The following is an 18,912-nucleotide window of genomic DNA, read 5'->3' on the forward strand; positions in this document are numbered from 1 at the left end:
GGTCTGTATTGCAGTCTGTATTGCAGTCTGTATTGCAGTCTGTATTGCAGTCTGTATTGCAGTCTGTATTGCAGTCTGTATTGCAGTCTGTATTGAAGGTCTGTATTGAAGGTCTGTATTGAAGGTCTGTATTGCAGTCAGTACTGTAGGTCTGTATTGCAGTCAGTACTGTAGGTCTGTATTGAAGGTCAGTACTGAAGGTCTGTACTGTAGGTCTGTATTGAAGGTCAGTACTGAAGGTCTGTACTGTAGGTCTGTATTGAAGGTCTGTATTGAAGGTCTGTATTGAAGGTCTGTATTAAAGGTCTGTATTGTAGTCTATATTGAAGGTCTATATTGCAATCTGTATAATAGTCCTATTTAACGGTTAAGTTATAGCTTAATTAATAGCTTATTATATATATGCTTATATATAGTTAACCTTCCTATATATAATCTATATAGCTTGGTTGTAATATAGATTATAATAGAAACCTACAGTACTAATTATAATACAGACCTTTAATATAGACCTTTAATACAGACCTTCAATACAGACTGCAATACAGACCTATATAGCTAAAAGCCCTAACTTAAATAATTATAAAGCCTAATATAAGCTATACATTATTTATATAACCTTTAAAATAGGTATTTAAGTAATTATTTATATTTTTCAAACTTTACTTTATATCCTTTATTATATTTGGTCCCCTTAGGTACAGTTGGAAAATAGGTTTTACCCCGCACTTGACCTGATTTTTTATTTTCGCACTTTGTGGTAGTGGCCCACCGTACTCCTCGCCTTTCCCTGTTTCTGACCTGGACACAGGCCCCGCAACCGTTCATAAGCTTGGTCATTTTGGAATCTGCACGTTAGATTTCGCGCGCACGTTCAAGTTCTTCACGGAAAACTTCAACTTCGCGCCCAGCGATGTACCTCTTCATGCCCCCCTCTTCCGCCGGGGATCTCGCTGTTGCTAAAATTCATGATTGTCATCTGATCCACGAGGAGTCAGGAAGGGACGTAGCAACCTTCATCCATTTGGACCGCGGGAAGGAAAAGGTGGACCGCCACTGCTTCTTCTTCTACGAGGGTAGCAAGCCCATGTCCACCATTCCTCCTACGAAATTTATGATTTCGACACCCAGGCCCTCGGCCACAACTGGCTAAAGCAGAATGGTTACCAAACCTGTTGGGGTGTCGGTAGACATGTTCTCGGTAGCCAAATATTTGATTACTGGCAGGTGGTCTCCCTTCCGTGTCCTGTTCAGTCCCTAATGTCATTTTTCAGGTTTGACCCGGCCAAGTTCATCATGGAGCACTATGTGGACGGGGATATGATCAACAGCGACACACCTGTAGCGAAGAGTAAGCTTGGTAAAGGGGGTCTTTTTGTATGGGGCCCTGATGTTCCATCAGACTTCCTAGAGTAGATGGCCTTCATCTGTAAGAATACTAGCGTGAAGGGCAGATAGAATGTCAAATAACAATTCAAACAGGAAACGATGATGGCGTAACTGAATCGTTTCTCATCTGTTTTGTCTCCTGATACTCAGCAGCCTGTCTGAATATAACCCCCAGTGACTCGTGACAACAATGTTCCCGGTCATGCGTTGGTAGACTCCCTCGCCGTGGACTTTATCCTACTATCCCTTTATGCAAATTTAAATCATTAGACCATTAATTTCTCTTCACAAGGATTACATTCTCATTTGAAGGGGTAGTTTGGAAACCTAGGCAGCTATATACTAAAGAGGGGACGCTGAAGGCACGCCGGTCGTCACGGACAGGTCGACGCACAAGAGAGATATGGCAGGCAAGACAAGACCACCAACAGCAATGCTGCTAGCAATCAGGATACATCAGCTTAACGTGATTGAGAGGAAGAGTACGAATCCCAGAATAACATAATTCTCTTTATGAATCCAACAGGCAATAGATAGTAGAGTGGATGGTGCGCATTAGGTAATGACTGAACTACTCTAAATATTCCATAAAAGGTGAGGGCTTTAGCTAAAATGAAATCCTTCAAGGCAAAGTGTAAACTAAATGAGGAACTTAAAACGACCAAGTTAAAGTTTCACCGGATTCCCCGAGTACAACGCTTATCAAACTAGATTTGGGGATTGAGCTCCAGGAACCTTTCCAAGGAGGTCGCGTTGACAGCTGTGTAGCGGTCGTTGTCTAGCTTTCTCATATGGAAGGTTCCATTCAGCTGGTAGATTTGATAGAAGTATCCCATCCACTCCCATGATCTCTGCAGTCCCAACTTCTCCACTGCATTTGCCGCGACGACCTTCAAGTCCTCCAAATTTCCAGCGGTGTCGATTGTCACCTTAACACCGCGAGCGTTTTCGTAGGCTTCCGCCATCTCCCTTGTGCTTTTCTCGAAGCTGCAGAATCTGTAGATCCCGGGTTCGTTAGAGAGGTCCTGGATAAGCTCCGCCGTGAACTCAGCTGCGTCACGCTCCGTCGTGATTTGCCACTTTTCATGTCCAGATCCCCATACCATGGCTCTCTTGGGCACAGGATCCCACACGCCTTGGTTCGCAGGTGCAAATCCTCCGTGGCCTGGGACGGAGAAGAACACCTCACACAAGATTCCAACAAAGATGTAAAGTGGCTTCACAGTAGATGAGAGCTCCAGTTGGCGCTTGAGGGCAAGAAAGACGTCATAATAGGGCACCTGGCCCCATTCAAGCTGAGACCAATCCAGATTCCAGGCAGATGGGACGAACCGCTGTGAAAGATAGTTAGTAGTCCACCCCACAGTTTTCAGGGTAGAAACTTACCGTGACGCCCTCTTCTTCCATAATTCGGACGAGAAGTAGCTCCGCCTCCAAGGCTAGACTTGGAATCGGGGTGTATGCGCAAACGACCGTGTCCACGCCTCGAACGGCTTGTCTGAGAGTGTCCGTATCATACCAAGTCCTGGTCTGATAATAACTCTCCAACCTCGCCAGATCCCTCTCGGGAATGGAGGACTTGGACCTTGATGCACCACGGACCTGGTGGCCTCGTCGAATGAGTGCATCGGCCAGCTTCAGGCCCAAGTTGCCAGATATCCCAACGATAAGGAATAGCATGATGGATTTGAGGAGGTTGGTCGCAGATTTTTATCTCGGTCGTTTCCTTACGACAGACTACAATGCACCTTTTAACCACAACTACTTGAGAAACCGGACCTGAGATCAAATCTCGGGGCAATAGTATTGGCCCGTAATGCCGAGAAGCCCGGGGGGTTCCCGCGGAGCCAAATAATGGTGCCGGCGTAATAAGAGTATTCGGTCTATCTTCCGTAAGCCGACGGGCCTATTTCGCCTCCTTTATGGACCCACTAGATGCACATCAATGTGCAAACCCTGGGTGTTGCTCTTCCCTTCTTCCTCTTTTTTTTTTTTTTAGGGTAATTTTACCAAATTTATTTTCTAATGGGAGCATAGTACACCAGTGTTGGTGCCGTATCCGTCTCCGTCTCCGTTCACATTGCTCCCTGAGGAGCCGACGGAGCCCCTCATATTCTTGCTGTGCCGCGGTTTTTCCGGTGCTGGAATTGGCCCCAGAAACATGGAATAGCTGGCCCTGGCCGCCTTGGGCGGCAATATTTCTTTTAAGCATAGTAGTAGGCCTTTTCGTGAAGCGCTGAATGGTGTCAGGGTATTCCTCAAAGTCGGTACTGCCTTGTCTCCAAGCCTCCTTCTTCCATGCACTGAGTTCCTCCCTACTAGGGTGCAGTATTGTCTTTGGAATATCTTTGTCGTGATACACGAGAACATAACCAAATATTTTCCCTATTCATGCTGTGTTAGTGAACAAGAAATCGAGGTTTGACCCTCTGATAATAATGAGAGCATTGCAGTTCTTCCCGCCAAACAATGAAAAACTAGCAAGGTTTCGACTGTCAAAGATCTGTCCAAGCCTGCGCTATCCTCAATGGCTATGTATCAAAGTAACGAAGAATATGACAAGCTTTAATGTTTGTGTTCCTGATTCGTTACTTACAGCAAAAGGTCCGAGGGCTGCGCCGATACAGGATGAGTTTGGTCTGTACCTTTCCCCAATGAACTCTATTACCTGTCAAGTGACTAGCTGCAAATCTGGGTAGAAACCGTCTCTAGGGAATGCATTATACTTGCGTCAATCAAGCAAGGAGCGTGGGTTGTCGTTAACGTAATGCACCTACGTCCATCTCACTAGTGTTGAGGTCAATATCGTAAGTTACAGCTGTCATGTATGAATAATAAATCAGAAGCTTCGTAGTGCTGTATCACTAATTTTCATAGATCTTACTTAGTAAAAGAGAAAAATGATATCCGACAAATAAAAAATAATACTTGAAGGATGTACTACTGAGGTGTATCAAGGGCGACACAAGTGGAAATGGGCAATGACAGCGTTGTAAGTACTAACAGGATATGGAGAGCCTTCTAAGCCACAAATGGGCAATCTGCTACCTTGAAAGATAAAAGGGGACGCAATGAAGTCTGTCGGTTCATCTAAAGAACAGACACCAGGCTGCCACGCCGCTCTACTGCGTTAAAACACCATTTCGCATAATTCCGCCCCATCCGCGTCTGTATTTCCCAGAATACGCGCTTTCTCGACGACATTTACCAGCCCCTCATTATCGCTTGCGCGCGCTAAGTAATTTTCCGCGACAGATCACTACATCGTAATATACATGCCTTAATCATATTCGTAGGAGGGGATAGTATAGGCTTACTATAGCACCGGCACATAAATCCGATAGGTGTGCTACGTTTAACTTTGTCTCTTTCGCAGAAAGCGACGTTCAATGTGAGCCAACCGTTTGGCAACCGGAAGTGCTCTGCCTACGCACCCTCCCGTACCGACACATAGATAGAACGGGGAGAATAGAACAAGTGATGAGTCATTTTGTTAATCTGATTTTAGTGCTGATTATATTGACAGAGAACGTGCTTGGAATACCCCCTGGCCCATCTTGGAAGGATTGGCTAGCTATGGTTGTAATTAGTATCGACTGTTCTGGCCACACATGATAACAGCACTCATCTCTGAGCGTGCGAACTCTACGGGGAGCTTTGCGGCGTACCAAGCTCTATTTCTTCCTGGCTTTGAATTGGCCCATATGTCGAGACCTTGATCCCCGTGGTCTGACACTTAGCATGTCTACAGCGATCAAGGCAAATACTGCCCGTCAAGTACGTACATATAAATGTAAGGAGATATCACCTGAATCTCGCTTCCCTTCAGCAACCAAGCACCAGTCGTTCAGATTTCATATCACTTAGATCAGCACCATGGCTCCTTGTGACCTCGGACAACTAACTGGTAATAGCGGGTTTCATCAATACACTAACTCAGCCGGCCAGGTTTACTACCTGGACATGGCTACAAACGCGATATGCTACTCTATACTATCAGGGTTTGGAGATAACCCAAACGTATGCCATCTTATCGAACTTTCCATGGCTCCCACGTCACTAACTACTAGATAGGACACTTGGACCCGTGATTCCTCCAAGTCATGGCCACAAGGGTAAAATGAAACCCACGCGGCTGGCATTCTAGCCCTTGCTGAACTATGCAATACAGGAATAATGATAGAACCGGAAGGGCTGTTCTCATGGATCCGAACCCTCCCCCTCCTCAGTCGTATCTCGATAATGACAACGTCAAGGCTGGCCTTGAGCTTTTAACGCGGGTGCCAGACTCAAAAGAGCATCTCTATCGAAGATCCATGGGCAGCATCCTTCGTTTCATGTTCCCCGAAAGGGAAGGATTTGATGTCGTCCAGGAGACCGAGGGTGACAATAGTCGTCCGGACTTTTCTACACTCAAGGTTTCTCAGAGACCTGGCGGAACTCTGTATCAATATGACTTCATGCTCACTGAGAGCAAGAAGATGGGACAGCCGTGGGGGGCCACCGAAGACCAGCTTCAGGATCATCTTGCTGGGAATGGGAACGAGTCGAAGAATTGCTATGGAAGGATTCAAATTGGGTTACTGGCGCAATTCTACAAGTATGAAGGCGGTATATGCAGCAAGGTTGGAGGCTAGATGCATTTTATCAGAGATGTCCACGATATCATGCTTTGGGGCCAATACCTTAAAGAGAATCCCCTGCTATTTGTGTAGGCTTCCACGTGGTGTAGATGAAACAGTGGGCGCGACGTGTGGTAGTTTTGAGATCTTCCCCCCCACAGCCTCGAGATGCTAAATCAGCTCACTTGTATGCTACGCCACTAGGGTGGTCGCCGAACCAAATGTGTGACTCCACAGGAGTCGACTGCGTCCTGTTTCGACATCCTTCTTCTCTCTCTATGTTCCGGCCCCCACACTTCCATGCGAAAATGGAACCACATTCAAGTATACAGCCAACTCTAGCCCTCTCAATTGGTCCCGCCGACACGTTATCAAGAATTCGATGATGCAACTCGATAGGCAATCGGTGAGTAAGAGTTCCAGTAAAATGGCCATATGTAGCTTCAAGGAGGAGCTGCAACGCTTCCTCGGAGGGGGATTCATATCCGTTAAACAAACGCTCAGGCTTTGTGTATATCTCAGAATCGTTCTTGATTCGATATAGGATGACTTCTCGTATTGTGAGGATTAAGTACGTCTGATATTCGTCAGACACTGTTAAAGCGATCTGTGATGGGGTTGATGGTGTCGTCTTCGCGAAGTGTTTACGGGCAATGGCAATGGCGTGGGTAATATGGCGAGATACAACAATAGATATTCTAGAAACTGGGACAACATCCCCCTTGAGTGGATCCCATTCTGGAAGGTTGTGTAGCCAGACTAGAAAACCACCAGAGCCCTGACGTGAAGTAGTCGCTTCCACGACATTGAAGTCCAAGGTAGCAATCCTAATAATCGCGCAAGCAAACTTCCGGAACGTTGAGTTATTGTACCGGCCGCAAAGAATGTGCCTCCACTGAAATGCAAAATCGGTGAGGGCCCTGCCAACAAAAGCCCGGCGCCGTCCCAAGCGCTCCGGATCTAGCCCTTTGCGTCGCAAATTCCAGTAAGGCGATGCGAGGAAAGGCCGAGAACCTGGTTCTGATAGCCTTGGTGGCGCGTAAGATTCAAAGTCGGTAATGGTAACAGAGCGAGCGCGGATAAGGGAAAGGGGAAGCTGAAGGTGACGATTCTCCTTGTTAAGTCGGAGAACATCGTTATCAAGGTCAAAAATCCAGCAGGTCTCGATATGGTTCCGTCGGCTATTATGAAAGGGATTGATATTAATGTCTTCTTGTTGGTACCATTCTCTAGCGATATGCGAGTACACGACATCAAATGTTGACTCTGAGTTGATAAATACGCTTGTAACCGAACAACGGACCATATTACTAACCTACTGTCTTGCCCAAGAGTACTCTTGAGTACAATTGTATCATGTCGTCATCGATGGCGGAACGACATGAAGCGAAGTAAATGGTCCCTGGCATCATATAAGGATCAAGTGGGATTATTATACGTGCCAAAAACATACCGTATGTATTAATATGAATCCAAGTAGCCATTCTGGAGTTCTAAGCTAGGAAAGCTAAGATGTGGGTGGCGAAACGAATGGAAGAAGATTCTGACGTTGCGTGTGATGTAATTGATTGAGTCGCCGCAAAAAGCATCCGCTGCGCTGCGCGGTCGGATAGAGACAACGACTAGCGGGCTGTTGGTAGACTTGAAGAAGCATGTATGTATGAAAGAATGTCGTTGCGCGCGCGTATTTGTGAAGGCTCTGGTATCTGTTAGGGGGCCACTACAGCAGGACAACCACCAAGAGCAGCACCCTTGGTAGCCCTACAACGGATTACCTTTAGTCTCCACCCCTAATCCTAGGCTTTGTCTACTCAAGTCTTTGATTATCTATGTCTATTAGTGTTGCATGGAGAAAGAACACATTAATATTCCAGTTTATTACGTATTCTTCATAGCATCATCAAACGCCGCGATGATAGGTCTCCTGCAGGGGTTCCCAAGAACCAGCCTAGCACTATCTATACCCAAAGAGCGCCTTCACAATATCCAACGACCCTGGAAATTCACCCATGATTCTTTCGAGACTGTCCATTTCCTCAGCATTGAGCTCGGATGGGATAGGATAAACAGCATCATCCTCATCCCCGTTTTCGTGATCGAGATCGATTATGTGTACCCCATCTTCCATATTTTCTAGATCATTAAGCATATTAACCAGCTCTTGTAGAGCCTCTTCTTCGTTATCGCTATTTTCATCTTCCTATCTTGTAACAAGTTGAGTAAAATTATCTCTCTTCGATCTATACATTATAGATTTGGCTATAAGGTTCAAAATGTGAGGCGCGTAGCGAACTCGTTGTTTTGAAGGATCAAATCCAAATTTTCGTCCAAGAGCTGTAACTAATGGCTGTGTCGTTGTTAGACGCGTTATCGAGAGTGTTGTATCCAATGCTGCTAGGAATTCGAAGTCAATGGGAGTAAGATTTAGTTCAACGTTGTTATTCCTATCACCGCTAATCAAACGATACAAATCTCTGTCTGAGAAATTCAATACTCCGAATCTTTAACCAAGCCGCTGAAGCCTACCGCTATAATAGATTCCTGTTGTTGATACCGCACCTAATGCCGCATTACCCGATCACGTATGCTTCGACCGAGACGAACCAATGCATTAGGCGTGTAACCATAATCTTGTTTCCCATGCTCGTTTAAAAACTCAGCTTCAAATATGGCACGATCAGGAAAATCGCCCAGGGCAATTTGAAGAAGGCAGTGGGCTAGCCTCCTAACGTCAACCATGCCGCCTGGGAGTCTTCTGCCGAGTACCTTGAGAGGACCTTTGAGCCCGCTTTTAATACTGGTTACCACGAAACCAGGGCGCGCTATTTTAACTGTTAAGCAATCCGAGTTATCCTCCTCGGTTCTGAGTAATTCTATTTCGGCGCTTCCCTATGCAGCAGTATGATTAGTACTATCGTGCTTTCTTCGTTTAGGCTTATAGGGAAGCTGAGAGAGTAGACGTGAGCGTGCTATCACTGATGTGCGAAATCTGGCTCACTTTTAAACGTCTTGTATTTTTGAGATAATGTAGGCGCTTGGAATCGTCCCACTCTGCTGAACGAATGCTTACGTAGACGAAAATGAAAGGCCGTCCGTGTGGCAGGTAAGGTCGGGCAGCTTGGGCAAATTCTTGGGCTGCTATCTGGGGGAAATCCATAGTTGCCTCCCTTGCGTCATCAAGGCTACCAAAGGTGTACGCATGACCTCCAAGAGCCCTTCTATAGAGTCAGCGGACGCACGTCTAAGTCATGATGCACGAACGATGAGATGGGCCATCTTATACTCACCAGATGCACGCATGGGCAGTTCCTAGTAGCCCAAGTAGATAAAGTGGCCAATCGCTGAAGTCTTGATGAATTATGACCGTGACCTTTGCACTATTGGTAACATGTGTTGGCATAGGTCTGCGGGTTAAGACGATTATATGGTTGATGCGCGAGGTGTACATAGCCCAATGCACTACGGAGAAGCCCACGAACCCCGTGGCGCCCACGACAATAATGTCAAGACCAGGCATGTTAACCGATTGAATAAAGGACAAAGAATATTTGGCAGAAGATCTATTTGATAGGGAATAGCTGTTTGATACTGTTGATCGTGCTCAATATGCTTGTTGTTTTGGGCTGGTATATGAACGCCCACCCCCAGTCATGGGCGAGGCAAGCATTTCGTATGAGACAGAGCAGTCGTACCTTCTTCTGTGTGATAGGTTTGATTAAACCCATGATGATAAATATGGCTGGATTCTTCTTAGGGAAGTGCGAAGCGGCGTCGGCTCCTTCAAGTAGCTTCACATCAAAGGTATAAACGAAAAAGGGAGAGAGAGCAAGCGAGAGCTAACGTCGAGGCGCAACGCCCAGGTTTCTGTTTTTACATTTCAGTCACTGAAACTATGTAGAGATACACTTAGTAGGTGGCTGCATTTGCACCGTGCAGTTCAATAGATAATTTAAGGTTGCCCGTCATTCGTTGTCAAGAGATGGGCTCTTGTCGGCTATCTTTGTAGACTCGGCCGTCTTTCATCACAAAATTGACGCGCTTGATAGCACTCACATCCCGAGCCAAATCGCCATCGAGGGCGACGATATCTGCTGCATAACCTTCCTCGATGGAACCGAATCTCCTACCGCAGAGATCGCCTCCGCAAGCTTCCCAGCCATGTAAAGTCGCAGCCTGCAAAACATCTAGGAGAGGGATACCGGCGTCGAGCATGAACTCAAATTCTCGTATGTTTTCTCCGTGGGGAAAAGATCCTACATCACCACCGCAAGCAAGTTTGACTCCCTTGTCGTACGCTGCCTTCGTGTAAGTAGCGATCTCTTGATATGCTCTCTTGGCACTTTCTGAATAATTGCTTTGCCGTCGTATTTCCTCGTCATACACTGCGAGAGTAGGAACAAATATTGTTTTGTTTTCTCTCATTGCTTCCAGAGCCGCCTCATCAGGTATACCGCCATGCTCGATGGATGTCACACCAGCCTTCGCAGCCATGATGACTGCTTCTGGGCTTTCAGCATGAGCCACTATCGGCGCTCTGCTCACCCTCGCCTCCGCTACCATCGCATCCATCTCCTCCTGAGTAAACAAGGGAAATACAGGATTCTCACCGCCCAGGAATACTTCCCCAGACGGCGGAAACGCAACTGCCCTCGCCCCCGGCCAAGCAGGAGCCGGGAAACGGAGTCTGCGCTTCTCATAATCTGCATAGAATTTTATGATATCTGCTCCGGCACCAATTCGTCGACGAACAGCGGCTCGAACCCCGTAGATGCCATCGGCTGGGTCGGAAATCCTGACGACGGCATTGCCTACGCCAGGTAGCCTATTCTCGTGCCTAATTTCATAGCCCCCGCTGGAAGCGATGCATTCAGTTGTGACGAACATACGGGGCCCGGGGATGATGCCGCGATTAATAGTGTCTCGAAATTGAACATCTGCGTCACGCAATCCCTCTGTACCAAGGTCGCGATACGTCGTGAAGCCTGCCATTAGCGCAGCTCTTGCGTGGTTGGTCGCTCGCACAACTCTTTCGACAAGACTTTCATCGCGCATCTGATTTAGTGATGGAGTTTCAGAGTATCCATGTAGGAATATGTGCGTGTGAGCGTCGACGAGCCCCGGGATAACCGTCAAGCCGCGAAGGTCTATGGTCGTCGAATCGGAGACACCGTGGTGAGGCAATGGCTGGCTACGCTGATACGTCCTGGATATAAGTCCCGTGGTAGGGTCCACCTCGACCGAGATATCAGACACGAACTGTTTCTTCCTCGAGTCGAACAGAGTGGACGTGTGTATGGTTAAGTGAGTCTTCGCCATCGTCATCTTTGATCCTTTTCGCGTGCGACGAGCGAAATTACGACAGAGACGTCTGCGGAATAGGACCTGGTACACTTATAGCCAGGCAATCTGATAAATACAGCAGAATAAATCCTCGACGATGGAAGAAGAGTGGAAAATGAGCATCAAACTTGGCGATGTTTCCAGACTCTGTATTATGGCTTTCTAAGACCGCTACTTACAATTTCAGTATCCACACTATTTGCCGACGCCATCTGAATTGAGACGAAGTATTGCAGCTTGCATGAGATGGCGGTCTGCAGAATGTCCTCGACGGCTAAGATCGACACCACCAGACTTGCCCAACGCCTTATGCGCCAAGTGGCCATACCGAAACTACTAATGCATATTTCAGCCCAACTGAATAAAGCTAATAGCAAATGGGCAACATTGTATGCTTAAGAGGCGTCATCCGCCCAGAATAAGTATTCGCCCATCGTCAGATACGCGTCGGAGACTTTGAAGTTGCTCGGTGGGCAACTAATTAGACAACGCCTCTCACCGCTTACTTTCACGTCTATTCGCCACAAGCTGAGTTCAACATTGAATCACACAGAGTCGGGTAATGGCGACGATAAGTTCAATTCGACGACTTGTTATTCTGGATTTGTTTCTGAATCTAGTTTATCTGCACTAGACGAAGAGCACATTCCCGAAGAATGGCGTCATATGGAAATTGCTCATATTTGTAGGGCTCCACGCGCCCAAGCCTTGGTCGGGGAATGTATCAGGTGATACAATCGTACGGAAGAAGTTCATGCGCCATTGAGTTCCCTTAGCCTCTCCATCGTCGACATTGAAAAGACCTAGTGGGATACTCGCGTTGGACACCCAGATATGTGCGTTCCTATCCAGCTTAGTGCTGGTGACCAGCCCATCGACAATGGGAGTCCTGAGTTGGCCGTTATCAAAGGGCATGCCTTCAGCCCGGACTTTGGACGGGTTGTAGATGAAGGCTTGCCATGTGACGTTATTGGGGCTCACCTCAAACTCGAAGTAGCTCCTGGGATCGTTCGTACCGTGATAGATGAAGGCTTCCATGACCTCATACTCATAGAGGGGGTCATTGGTGGTGTGGCTTTCATTGTAGAAGAAGTTGACTTCTTCAAATGCGGTGAAGGTGATCTTGATATCACTGTTGGTGTAGCAAAGATCGACTTGGGTAAGAGGGAACTTGTCCTGGCCGTTCGGGACAGACTTGTCGTACTGCACGCTGCCGGTGCCCTTGTCACAGGAGGGAACTTTCACTGACGGCACATTGGAGGCAGTGCACTGGGCGCTCAAAAGGGAAGCGCCCCCGAGCAGAAGGAAGCTAGTCCAGCGATTCATTATGGACAATCTGGTGATCTGAACTGATTCTGCCAGGTCGGTTCCCACTGGTGGCTGATGAAGAGACCACGAAAAGACTTGGGTGAGGAGATAATAAACAAGATGTGAGGAACAGCTCCCCCACGGTGGGATTTATATAGATACATTGCATTGTAGGATTCCATTGCGGAATGAACCACGAGGTTGCAACGCTAACCAGGGTACATCTCTCCGTCGTGGTACAGCATGACAGGGCAGGTGAGTGAATTCCTCGCCGATTCGTTGACCAAACCAAACGTCTGCACTCCCTGTTGTTTGGTTCCACGGCTGCGAACCACTGTACTGTCCAGGGTTGACAGCTTCGGGACCTGCAACACGAAATTGCTCAGGGCAGATGACCTCGAATCTGGAGGGCGCATCATGATAGGATCTCAGCAAGAGGATCCAACAGCACGGAGGCTTAGTCTACCTACTTACGTGCGCAAAGGGATGCGACCCTCACCCTGGTTTTACCAGTACCTATTGTTAGATGCCTAGTTCAGCATAGCTCATCACGATTGGCACAAACTGCCAAGTCTCTCCCAGCCCTGTAGTGGTTAGTGAATCTTGCAGGAGATCTCCAACTGGGGTAAATTGTAACGTTGGATTTTACTAGGTATCAGCAATCGGCCCATGGCTGCGATCCAACTGCATTTGGAACATTGTCCCTCATGGGTACCGCTGCTAATAGAGAGGCTATACGTAGGTAGTCCCCGTAAATCAACGCATAAGTACTTTCGCATATTGCGTGAAGGGAAATCAGCAAACACTGAAGGATGCCTAAATCTACTGATCGCCCTTAGCTCGATATAATTCACCGAGTATATCCCTACCAGGCTCAAATGACCCAATTTTAAACCACATGACAAAAATATTACTGGGAATGAGATGAGCGCAAATTGTTGTCAGATGAAACTATCACTGTCGGAAGTTGAGTTGGCTTTCTTATCACTTCCGATCCGCAACGACTTTCGGATTTAACATCTATCGTGCGGCACGAGATCATGTATTGAATTCGTTCATTCTGTAAGATCGCAAACATTATATGACTAATGTTCTTCTAGCTCTACCAGGTGACCCTCACTACCTACTATTTATCATGACATTTCATTCTCCCAACTATGCCGATACACAGATGAGTAGATGAGTGTGGTAAAATATCGACAACTAGACGTGGGCAGCCTGAGACCGTGATGATTAATCATGCAACAGCTGCAGTTCTCAACATACCGGTACCTATTATGCGTGTTAGCCGTGGCCTCAGGGTATGGGGTAACTCATATCACGTACGAGCTTAGCAGATTTCGGTAGTCGAAAAACCAATGAGTCGAGCGCCAAGATGCGGCTGAGTTCTTTATCCATCCAGGCAGGCAGAACATAGGAATCCACCATACCACTTTTTAGCGCTTTTTAGATGTTGAAAAGAGCATGATATAGATAGTCTTGGGAACAAACATCACTATCCGACCGATGTTGCTCTTGCGCATCAATAGTAGACTAGGAATCCGTGGTAGACAACATGTCTCACTGGCCTCACACCGGCCCAGACAATGCGGCAAATCCGCCTCCCCTTCCACCACGTAATGACGGCCACGGACTGGTGCCGACCCCGGATGCAGTGCCTCGGCCTGCTCTTCCGCCTCGGTCGGCATCCGGGATCCAGCGGAAGAGTGTTCCCATTGCCGGAGCTCAAGGTCCCTCCTCGCACCCTCAGAACAAACTTCCGCGTACCACAGAAGACTCAATGATACCACAGTACGGTGGGCATCACCAGTTTCAGTCTGGAATTCCTGGAAATCCGGGAAATCAGACGTCAGGTTACTCTGATATTTCTCACCTATTTCCTGGTGGAAGGATACCTCCGCCGCCGCCCTTGCCTGCTCACTTGGCGGCTAGCGGTAGCCCTCAACCCCCTTCGAATTCTGGTGAGCTAAATGCTGGTGTTGTTCCAAGTGTCTCCGAGCCGGTGAATCCAAACCCCTCAGGGGCATACGCTCAACCAAACCAGGTGCAAAGTGCAGTTCAACAGACAGCTCCAATACAAAACAGGGACTCGTGGCAGCCCGTTGACAAGTCACAAGATTCAACTGCTAACACAAATGCTTACCATGTTGACCACAACAAATTCAGACAATCAAGTATTCCAAAAGAGGTGACTCAACCCGCAACTAATCATGAAATGGCGGCAATCAGTGAAAGCTTTCAAACCATGCGGCTAGAAAACTACAATGAGGCAACGCCATCGTATACACCTCGTCCAGTCTCAAATCCAGCTCCCTCGATCCCAGAAAAGGTTTCTTTCCCTCCACAGCACTCTCCAAATCCACAGCCACCTACTACCAAACCATCAACTACTTCTCCCTCACAGCGGTCGCTAGTTGCTCAATCACCGACATCCCATGCCTCTTCTGGCACCTCCGCCACACCACCGACGCAGTCTCAGGCTGCGGCGAGGGAGTGTATATCAACTAATGTCACTTTTGCCGCCACCTGGTTTACGCATCCTCAGGCACCAGAATTTCCCATCTGTGAAAGTTGCTACGAGAGCCAGATCCGCAGCTCTCGGTTCGCCGGCGAGTTCAAGGGGACATACCACGATGACGGGAAGCCCCGAGTCTGCCGGTGGAAATGCCCGCGGATAAAAGACTGCCTCTGGGGACCCTCTCTATCAAGCGGCTCTCTCGCGCGCGTAGTCGAGTACATGATCCGGCGTCCGACGATCCCGGACTGCGTGGGCCAGCGCGGGGTGAATGGGGCTGCCGGGGTCAAGTGGTACCGGCCGCGACACAATGCCATTCCCGCCATGGTGGTCTGTCAGGCGTGCTACGAGGACCTCATCCTCTCGTGTCCTGAATTCGGGATAGATCACTTCGAACCCAGCACCTTACCGCACCAGGCAGACCAGACGTGGTTTTGCGATATAGCGGTGCCTTACATACAAAGGGAGTTCAAACTGAGGGCCCAGACGAACGACTGGCCGGCCTTCGTGCAAGGCGTGGCGGCCCGCATGACGATCAAGCCGTGCCCGGGCAGCAAGACAGTGTATCCGAGTGATAATTTCTACACGCCGGTCCGTGGGCCAGAGGGCCTGCTCATCTGCAAGATGTGTTTCTGCGACTACATCCTCCTCACTAACCTGTCCAACGACTGGAAAGACGCAGGCGAAGACCTGGCGAGACGCTTCGGCGTCGATGTGGGGTGCTACTTTGGCCAACAGTTCAACATGCAGGTCCTCGGGGGTCGTACTCTCGACTCGAACGACCGAGAGCTATTCTGGAAAGCCATGCACATCGTCAACTGCTCGCCCAGATGCCAAAGCCAGATGCAGAGTCCCGCGTGGTACACGCTGTTATCGAACCCGCCGGGCTTCGAGATATGTCAAGGCTGCATGGCCGCGATCGTCCTGCCCATGGGCATCGAGCACCACTTTACGGCCAAGGAGGGGGTCTCCCCAGAGAGCAAGATCACATGCAGTTTCAACCCGGGCATCGCGCGGTTCAGCACGTACATGACGAAGCTGCTAGAGCTGGTATACAAACAGGATCCTGCGCCACTCGAGTCGTTCGTCAGGGAATATGCATGCTTGCCCATGTGCGCTCGAGATAGGTACGTCGAGAAAAGGCATTGGTACGGCTGGCAGCAGTGCACGATGTGCGCCGAGTGCTACCACGAGTTCATCCGAGGCACGGCGCTGGCGGACGCGATGCCGTCCCAAGGCACCTATGTCGAAGGAGGCGTCATGTGTGAGATGTACAGCGAGCGGATGCGACAGCTATATCTCACAGCCTGCGCCTCGAACCCGGCCGACCCGACGCCGCTGCTCGAGTACAGCCTGCAGCGTCGCGCCGTGTACGCGGAGACGATGCCGCGGGTGCGGCAGATCATGAGCAATATGCAGATCAAGGTGCTTCAGCAGAGAATGGCGCTGAATAATAGCTTTTTCTACAATTCTACTGGGAATACATTTTATCGAACACTCCCGTTGGAGACGACGTATGCCGGCTCGGCCATTGGCGCCGGACATCACAATCATATGCATATCAAGGGCGCGGAGTATGCTGCACAGGCTGCTGCGATTGGAGCTGAGATAAGCGGCTCGCCGACGTATATTGCCGACGAACTGGAACGACGATGGAGGGCTGTTGAGTGAATTACTGAAGGGACTTGCCTCGTTTGATGGTTCCTCGAGGCTCTATACATGATCCCGTATCGTCGCATTTCGTGAACTTCTAGAATTAAACATAATTAGCGATGCCAAACAAGAGATATATAGCTTGGTGGTAGAGGGTAACTTGCACCGTGAATGAATTCAGAATTCTGAGCTATGTTGGATCATGACGGCCCAGAGCATACAGCGCTTCTATGAGAGAATATTAATTATTATTATCATCGACTTACATATGTAGTTACCCAACGCCCATAATATAAGTATGCGTCCTGAATCATTAAAGAGAAGTAGACCCAATTACTTCGACTTCTTCTGAGCTACATTATCTGCCAATAACTTCATGATCTCAGGCATGCGGAACTTGTACCAGCAAACTGCGTCAACCGCCCACTCGCCCAAACTGTGACCAAACCACGCTATAGAAGCCATGCCACCATACCAAAACCAGTCGGGCCTTCCAACCAAACTTCGTAACCAAATCGGTCGCTCAGGCCGGAGCGAATCAGCAACCAGTCTCTTTGCAAACGTGAGCGTGTCCATAGTATTGTTGTGTTGGCTGAACACAAGCCGCCATTCAAAGATGTGCTTGATCTTCTGATAAACGCTATTCTCGGGCAGAACGCGGTGGCCTTGGCTCGCCGTGTTACTCTTCACCGTCCCCGTCATCGACACCACTACGAAGCTAGGAGTCAGTAATCAACAAATAGGGATATCGGGGTCTTTCTTTATCTGAACCCATAAGTACTTACTGACGCGCACGCCGAGAGGGGCGAGCTCCATGCGCAGCGTACGTGAGTAGGCGTTGACGGCGGCCTTGCTGGCGCAGTAGACAGACCCGAACAGATAGGGCGTGATGGAGGACAGTGACGAGATGTTGATGATCAGACCCTTTGCGGCAGCCAGCTGGTCGGTGAAGGCTTGAACCATGGCCATGATGGCGAAGACGTTCGTTTCAAACGTCGCGCGAACATCGGGGAGTGAAATATCTAGCGCCGGATGCGTATGTGTGCGGCCCCTGCTCATCGCCGTTGAGTATATTTATCATGTTACATACGTAGATGGATAGATATATAGAGAGATAGATAGATAGTCGCAGGCCTACTCACGCATTGTTGACTAGGATGTCCAGCTTGCCGCCGTTGATCTTGGCAACTTCATCATGGCACTTCTTGATGCTCTCGGCGTCGGTTACGTCCAGAGCTACTACGCTCATACCCAGCTCAGCGAGGTCTGCGATGACTTCGGGCCGACGCGCGGTCGCGATGACGTGTAGTCCTGGCGGCGCATAGTCAACAGAACAGCTTTCACAGCATTCAATTGAGTGATCAAGAATTACCCTGCCTGTGATACTCAAGGCACAGGCTATGGCCAATGCCTCCTGGCGTGCAGCTACATTATGAGAATGAAGCGTTAGCGGAGTCGCGATAGCTACTTGAGTAGCTAGGTGTGTCGTGTGTTAGGGAAACGCTGCGTAACACAGGCCAATGTCACCTTACCCAGTCACAAGCACCGTCTTCTGGTTTGTTCTCGGTCCCGCCATGTCGGATACCCGCGTCTGAGTTATAAGGTACACACGAAAAATGTTCAAAAATATATATATATTAGGAATTGTTGAGTTTGTTTGCTTGCAATAGGTGGCTTTTTTTCTTAGGAATGGGGAGCTATTATCAAGAAGAAATGACAGGCATCCCCTGCCCGCTATCGAGTTTGCTATACCATAGCTCGTAGACTAACTAGGTAGGTACCTAGGTTAGGTTAAGTAGGTAGCAGCTATCTAGCCTGCGGTATCTATCTACCAATGAAGTTGGTAGACCTGAATTATCGCCAGAGCGATGCCGAGGCAGAGACAGAGACACGCACATGCAGATGCAGCAACATGCAGCAGCCACAATGCAGTCCGCCGGCTTTTTCAAAAGAGGAGGCGCCACGGTGCTTTTTCTAGTAACCTCTTCGAAGTCGAGACAGTTTGTTTTTACTCGAGGGAGGGAAAAGCGGTGAAGGATGCCAAATGAACCAATTCTCCCGGGTTTTCACTCTAGTTATTCACAC

At 48.6% G+C, this 18,912-nt stretch overlaps 9 protein-coding genes across 9 annotated transcripts; 3 read left to right on the forward strand and 6 right to left on the reverse strand.

Moving 5' to 3' along the window:
• Positions 1–1,591: 1,591 nt before the first annotated feature.
• F5B22DRAFT_423735 (uncharacterized protein) lies at positions 1,592–3,240 on the reverse strand. Its single transcript, XM_047971667.1, has 2 exons — positions 2,776–3,240; positions 1,592–2,723 (listed from the first exon to the last, which is right to left on the reverse strand). Exons 1-2 carry the CDS (start codon positions 3,067–3,069, stop codon positions 2,097–2,099), a joined length of 921 nt encoding a protein of 306 aa, XP_047827209.1. The 5' UTR covers positions 3,070–3,240; the 3' UTR covers positions 1,592–2,096.
• A 2,025-nt stretch (positions 3,241–5,265) lies between these two features.
• On the forward strand, positions 5,266–6,026 carry F5B22DRAFT_650097 (uncharacterized protein; the record flags this gene model as incomplete). The annotated part of the gene is made up of 3 exons (XM_047979266.1): positions 5,266–5,409; positions 5,464–5,504; positions 5,561–6,026. 3 exons carry the CDS (start codon positions 5,266–5,268, stop codon positions 6,024–6,026), a joined length of 651 nt encoding a protein of 216 aa, XP_047827210.1.
• Positions 6,027–6,079: 53 nt separating this feature from the next.
• On the reverse strand, positions 6,080–7,666 carry F5B22DRAFT_423745 (uncharacterized protein). The gene is made up of 2 exons (XM_047971668.1): positions 7,465–7,666; positions 6,080–7,413 (listed from the first exon to the last, which is right to left on the reverse strand). The coding sequence occupies exon 2, from the start codon at positions 7,315–7,317 to the stop codon at positions 6,193–6,195; it is 1,125 nt and encodes a 374-aa protein (XP_047827211.1). The 5' UTR covers positions 7,318–7,413; positions 7,465–7,666; the 3' UTR covers positions 6,080–6,192.
• Positions 7,667–7,816: 150 nt separating this feature from the next.
• On the forward strand, positions 7,817–8,359 carry F5B22DRAFT_423782 (uncharacterized protein). The gene has a single exon (XM_047971669.1). The coding sequence runs from the start codon at positions 7,858–7,860 to the stop codon at positions 8,146–8,148; it is 291 nt and encodes a 96-aa protein (XP_047827212.1). The 5' UTR covers positions 7,817–7,857; the 3' UTR covers positions 8,149–8,359.
• A 489-nt stretch (positions 8,360–8,848) lies between these two features.
• F5B22DRAFT_423789 (uncharacterized protein) lies at positions 8,849–9,719 on the reverse strand. Its single transcript, XM_047971670.1, has 2 exons — positions 9,299–9,719; positions 8,849–9,226 (listed from the first exon to the last, which is right to left on the reverse strand). The coding sequence occupies exons 1-2, from the start codon at positions 9,526–9,528 to the stop codon at positions 8,947–8,949; spliced, it is 510 nt and encodes a 169-aa protein (XP_047827213.1). The 5' UTR covers positions 9,529–9,719; the 3' UTR covers positions 8,849–8,946.
• A 59-nt stretch (positions 9,720–9,778) lies between these two features.
• Positions 9,779–11,418, reverse strand: F5B22DRAFT_423796 (uncharacterized protein). The gene has a single exon (XM_047971672.1). It carries the CDS (start codon positions 11,331–11,333, stop codon positions 9,984–9,986), a length of 1,350 nt encoding a protein of 449 aa, XP_047827214.1. The 5' UTR covers positions 11,334–11,418; the 3' UTR covers positions 9,779–9,983.
• A 411-nt stretch (positions 11,419–11,829) lies between these two features.
• F5B22DRAFT_423794 (uncharacterized protein) lies at positions 11,830–12,789 on the reverse strand. The gene has a single exon (XM_047971671.1). The coding sequence runs from the start codon at positions 12,675–12,677 to the stop codon at positions 11,982–11,984; it is 696 nt and encodes a 231-aa protein (XP_047827215.1). The 5' UTR covers positions 12,678–12,789; the 3' UTR covers positions 11,830–11,981.
• A 2,709-nt stretch (positions 12,790–15,498) lies between these two features.
• On the forward strand, positions 15,499–16,845 carry F5B22DRAFT_638797 (uncharacterized protein; the record flags this gene model as incomplete). Its single annotated transcript, XM_047977633.1, has 1 exon — positions 15,499–16,845. The coding sequence occupies one exon, from the start codon at positions 15,499–15,501 to the stop codon at positions 16,843–16,845; it is 1,347 nt and encodes a 448-aa protein (XP_047827216.1).
• A 157-nt stretch (positions 16,846–17,002) lies between these two features.
• F5B22DRAFT_423880 (NAD(P)-binding protein) lies at positions 17,003–18,549 on the reverse strand. The gene is made up of 5 exons (XM_047971673.1): positions 18,360–18,549; positions 18,200–18,252; positions 17,970–18,138; positions 17,613–17,878; positions 17,003–17,537 (listed from the first exon to the last, which is right to left on the reverse strand). Exons 1-5 carry the CDS (start codon positions 18,401–18,403, stop codon positions 17,161–17,163), a joined length of 909 nt encoding a protein of 302 aa, XP_047827217.1. The 5' UTR covers positions 18,404–18,549; the 3' UTR covers positions 17,003–17,160.
• Positions 18,550–18,912: the final 363 nt, after the last annotated feature.

The sequence above is a fragment of the Xylaria bambusicola genome (assembly GCF_022495145.1).
Source record: "Xylaria bambusicola strain CBS 139988 unplaced genomic scaffold F5B22scaffold_50, whole genome shotgun sequence".
Taxonomy (NCBI): domain Eukaryota; kingdom Fungi; phylum Ascomycota; class Sordariomycetes; order Xylariales; family Xylariaceae; genus Xylaria; species Xylaria bambusicola.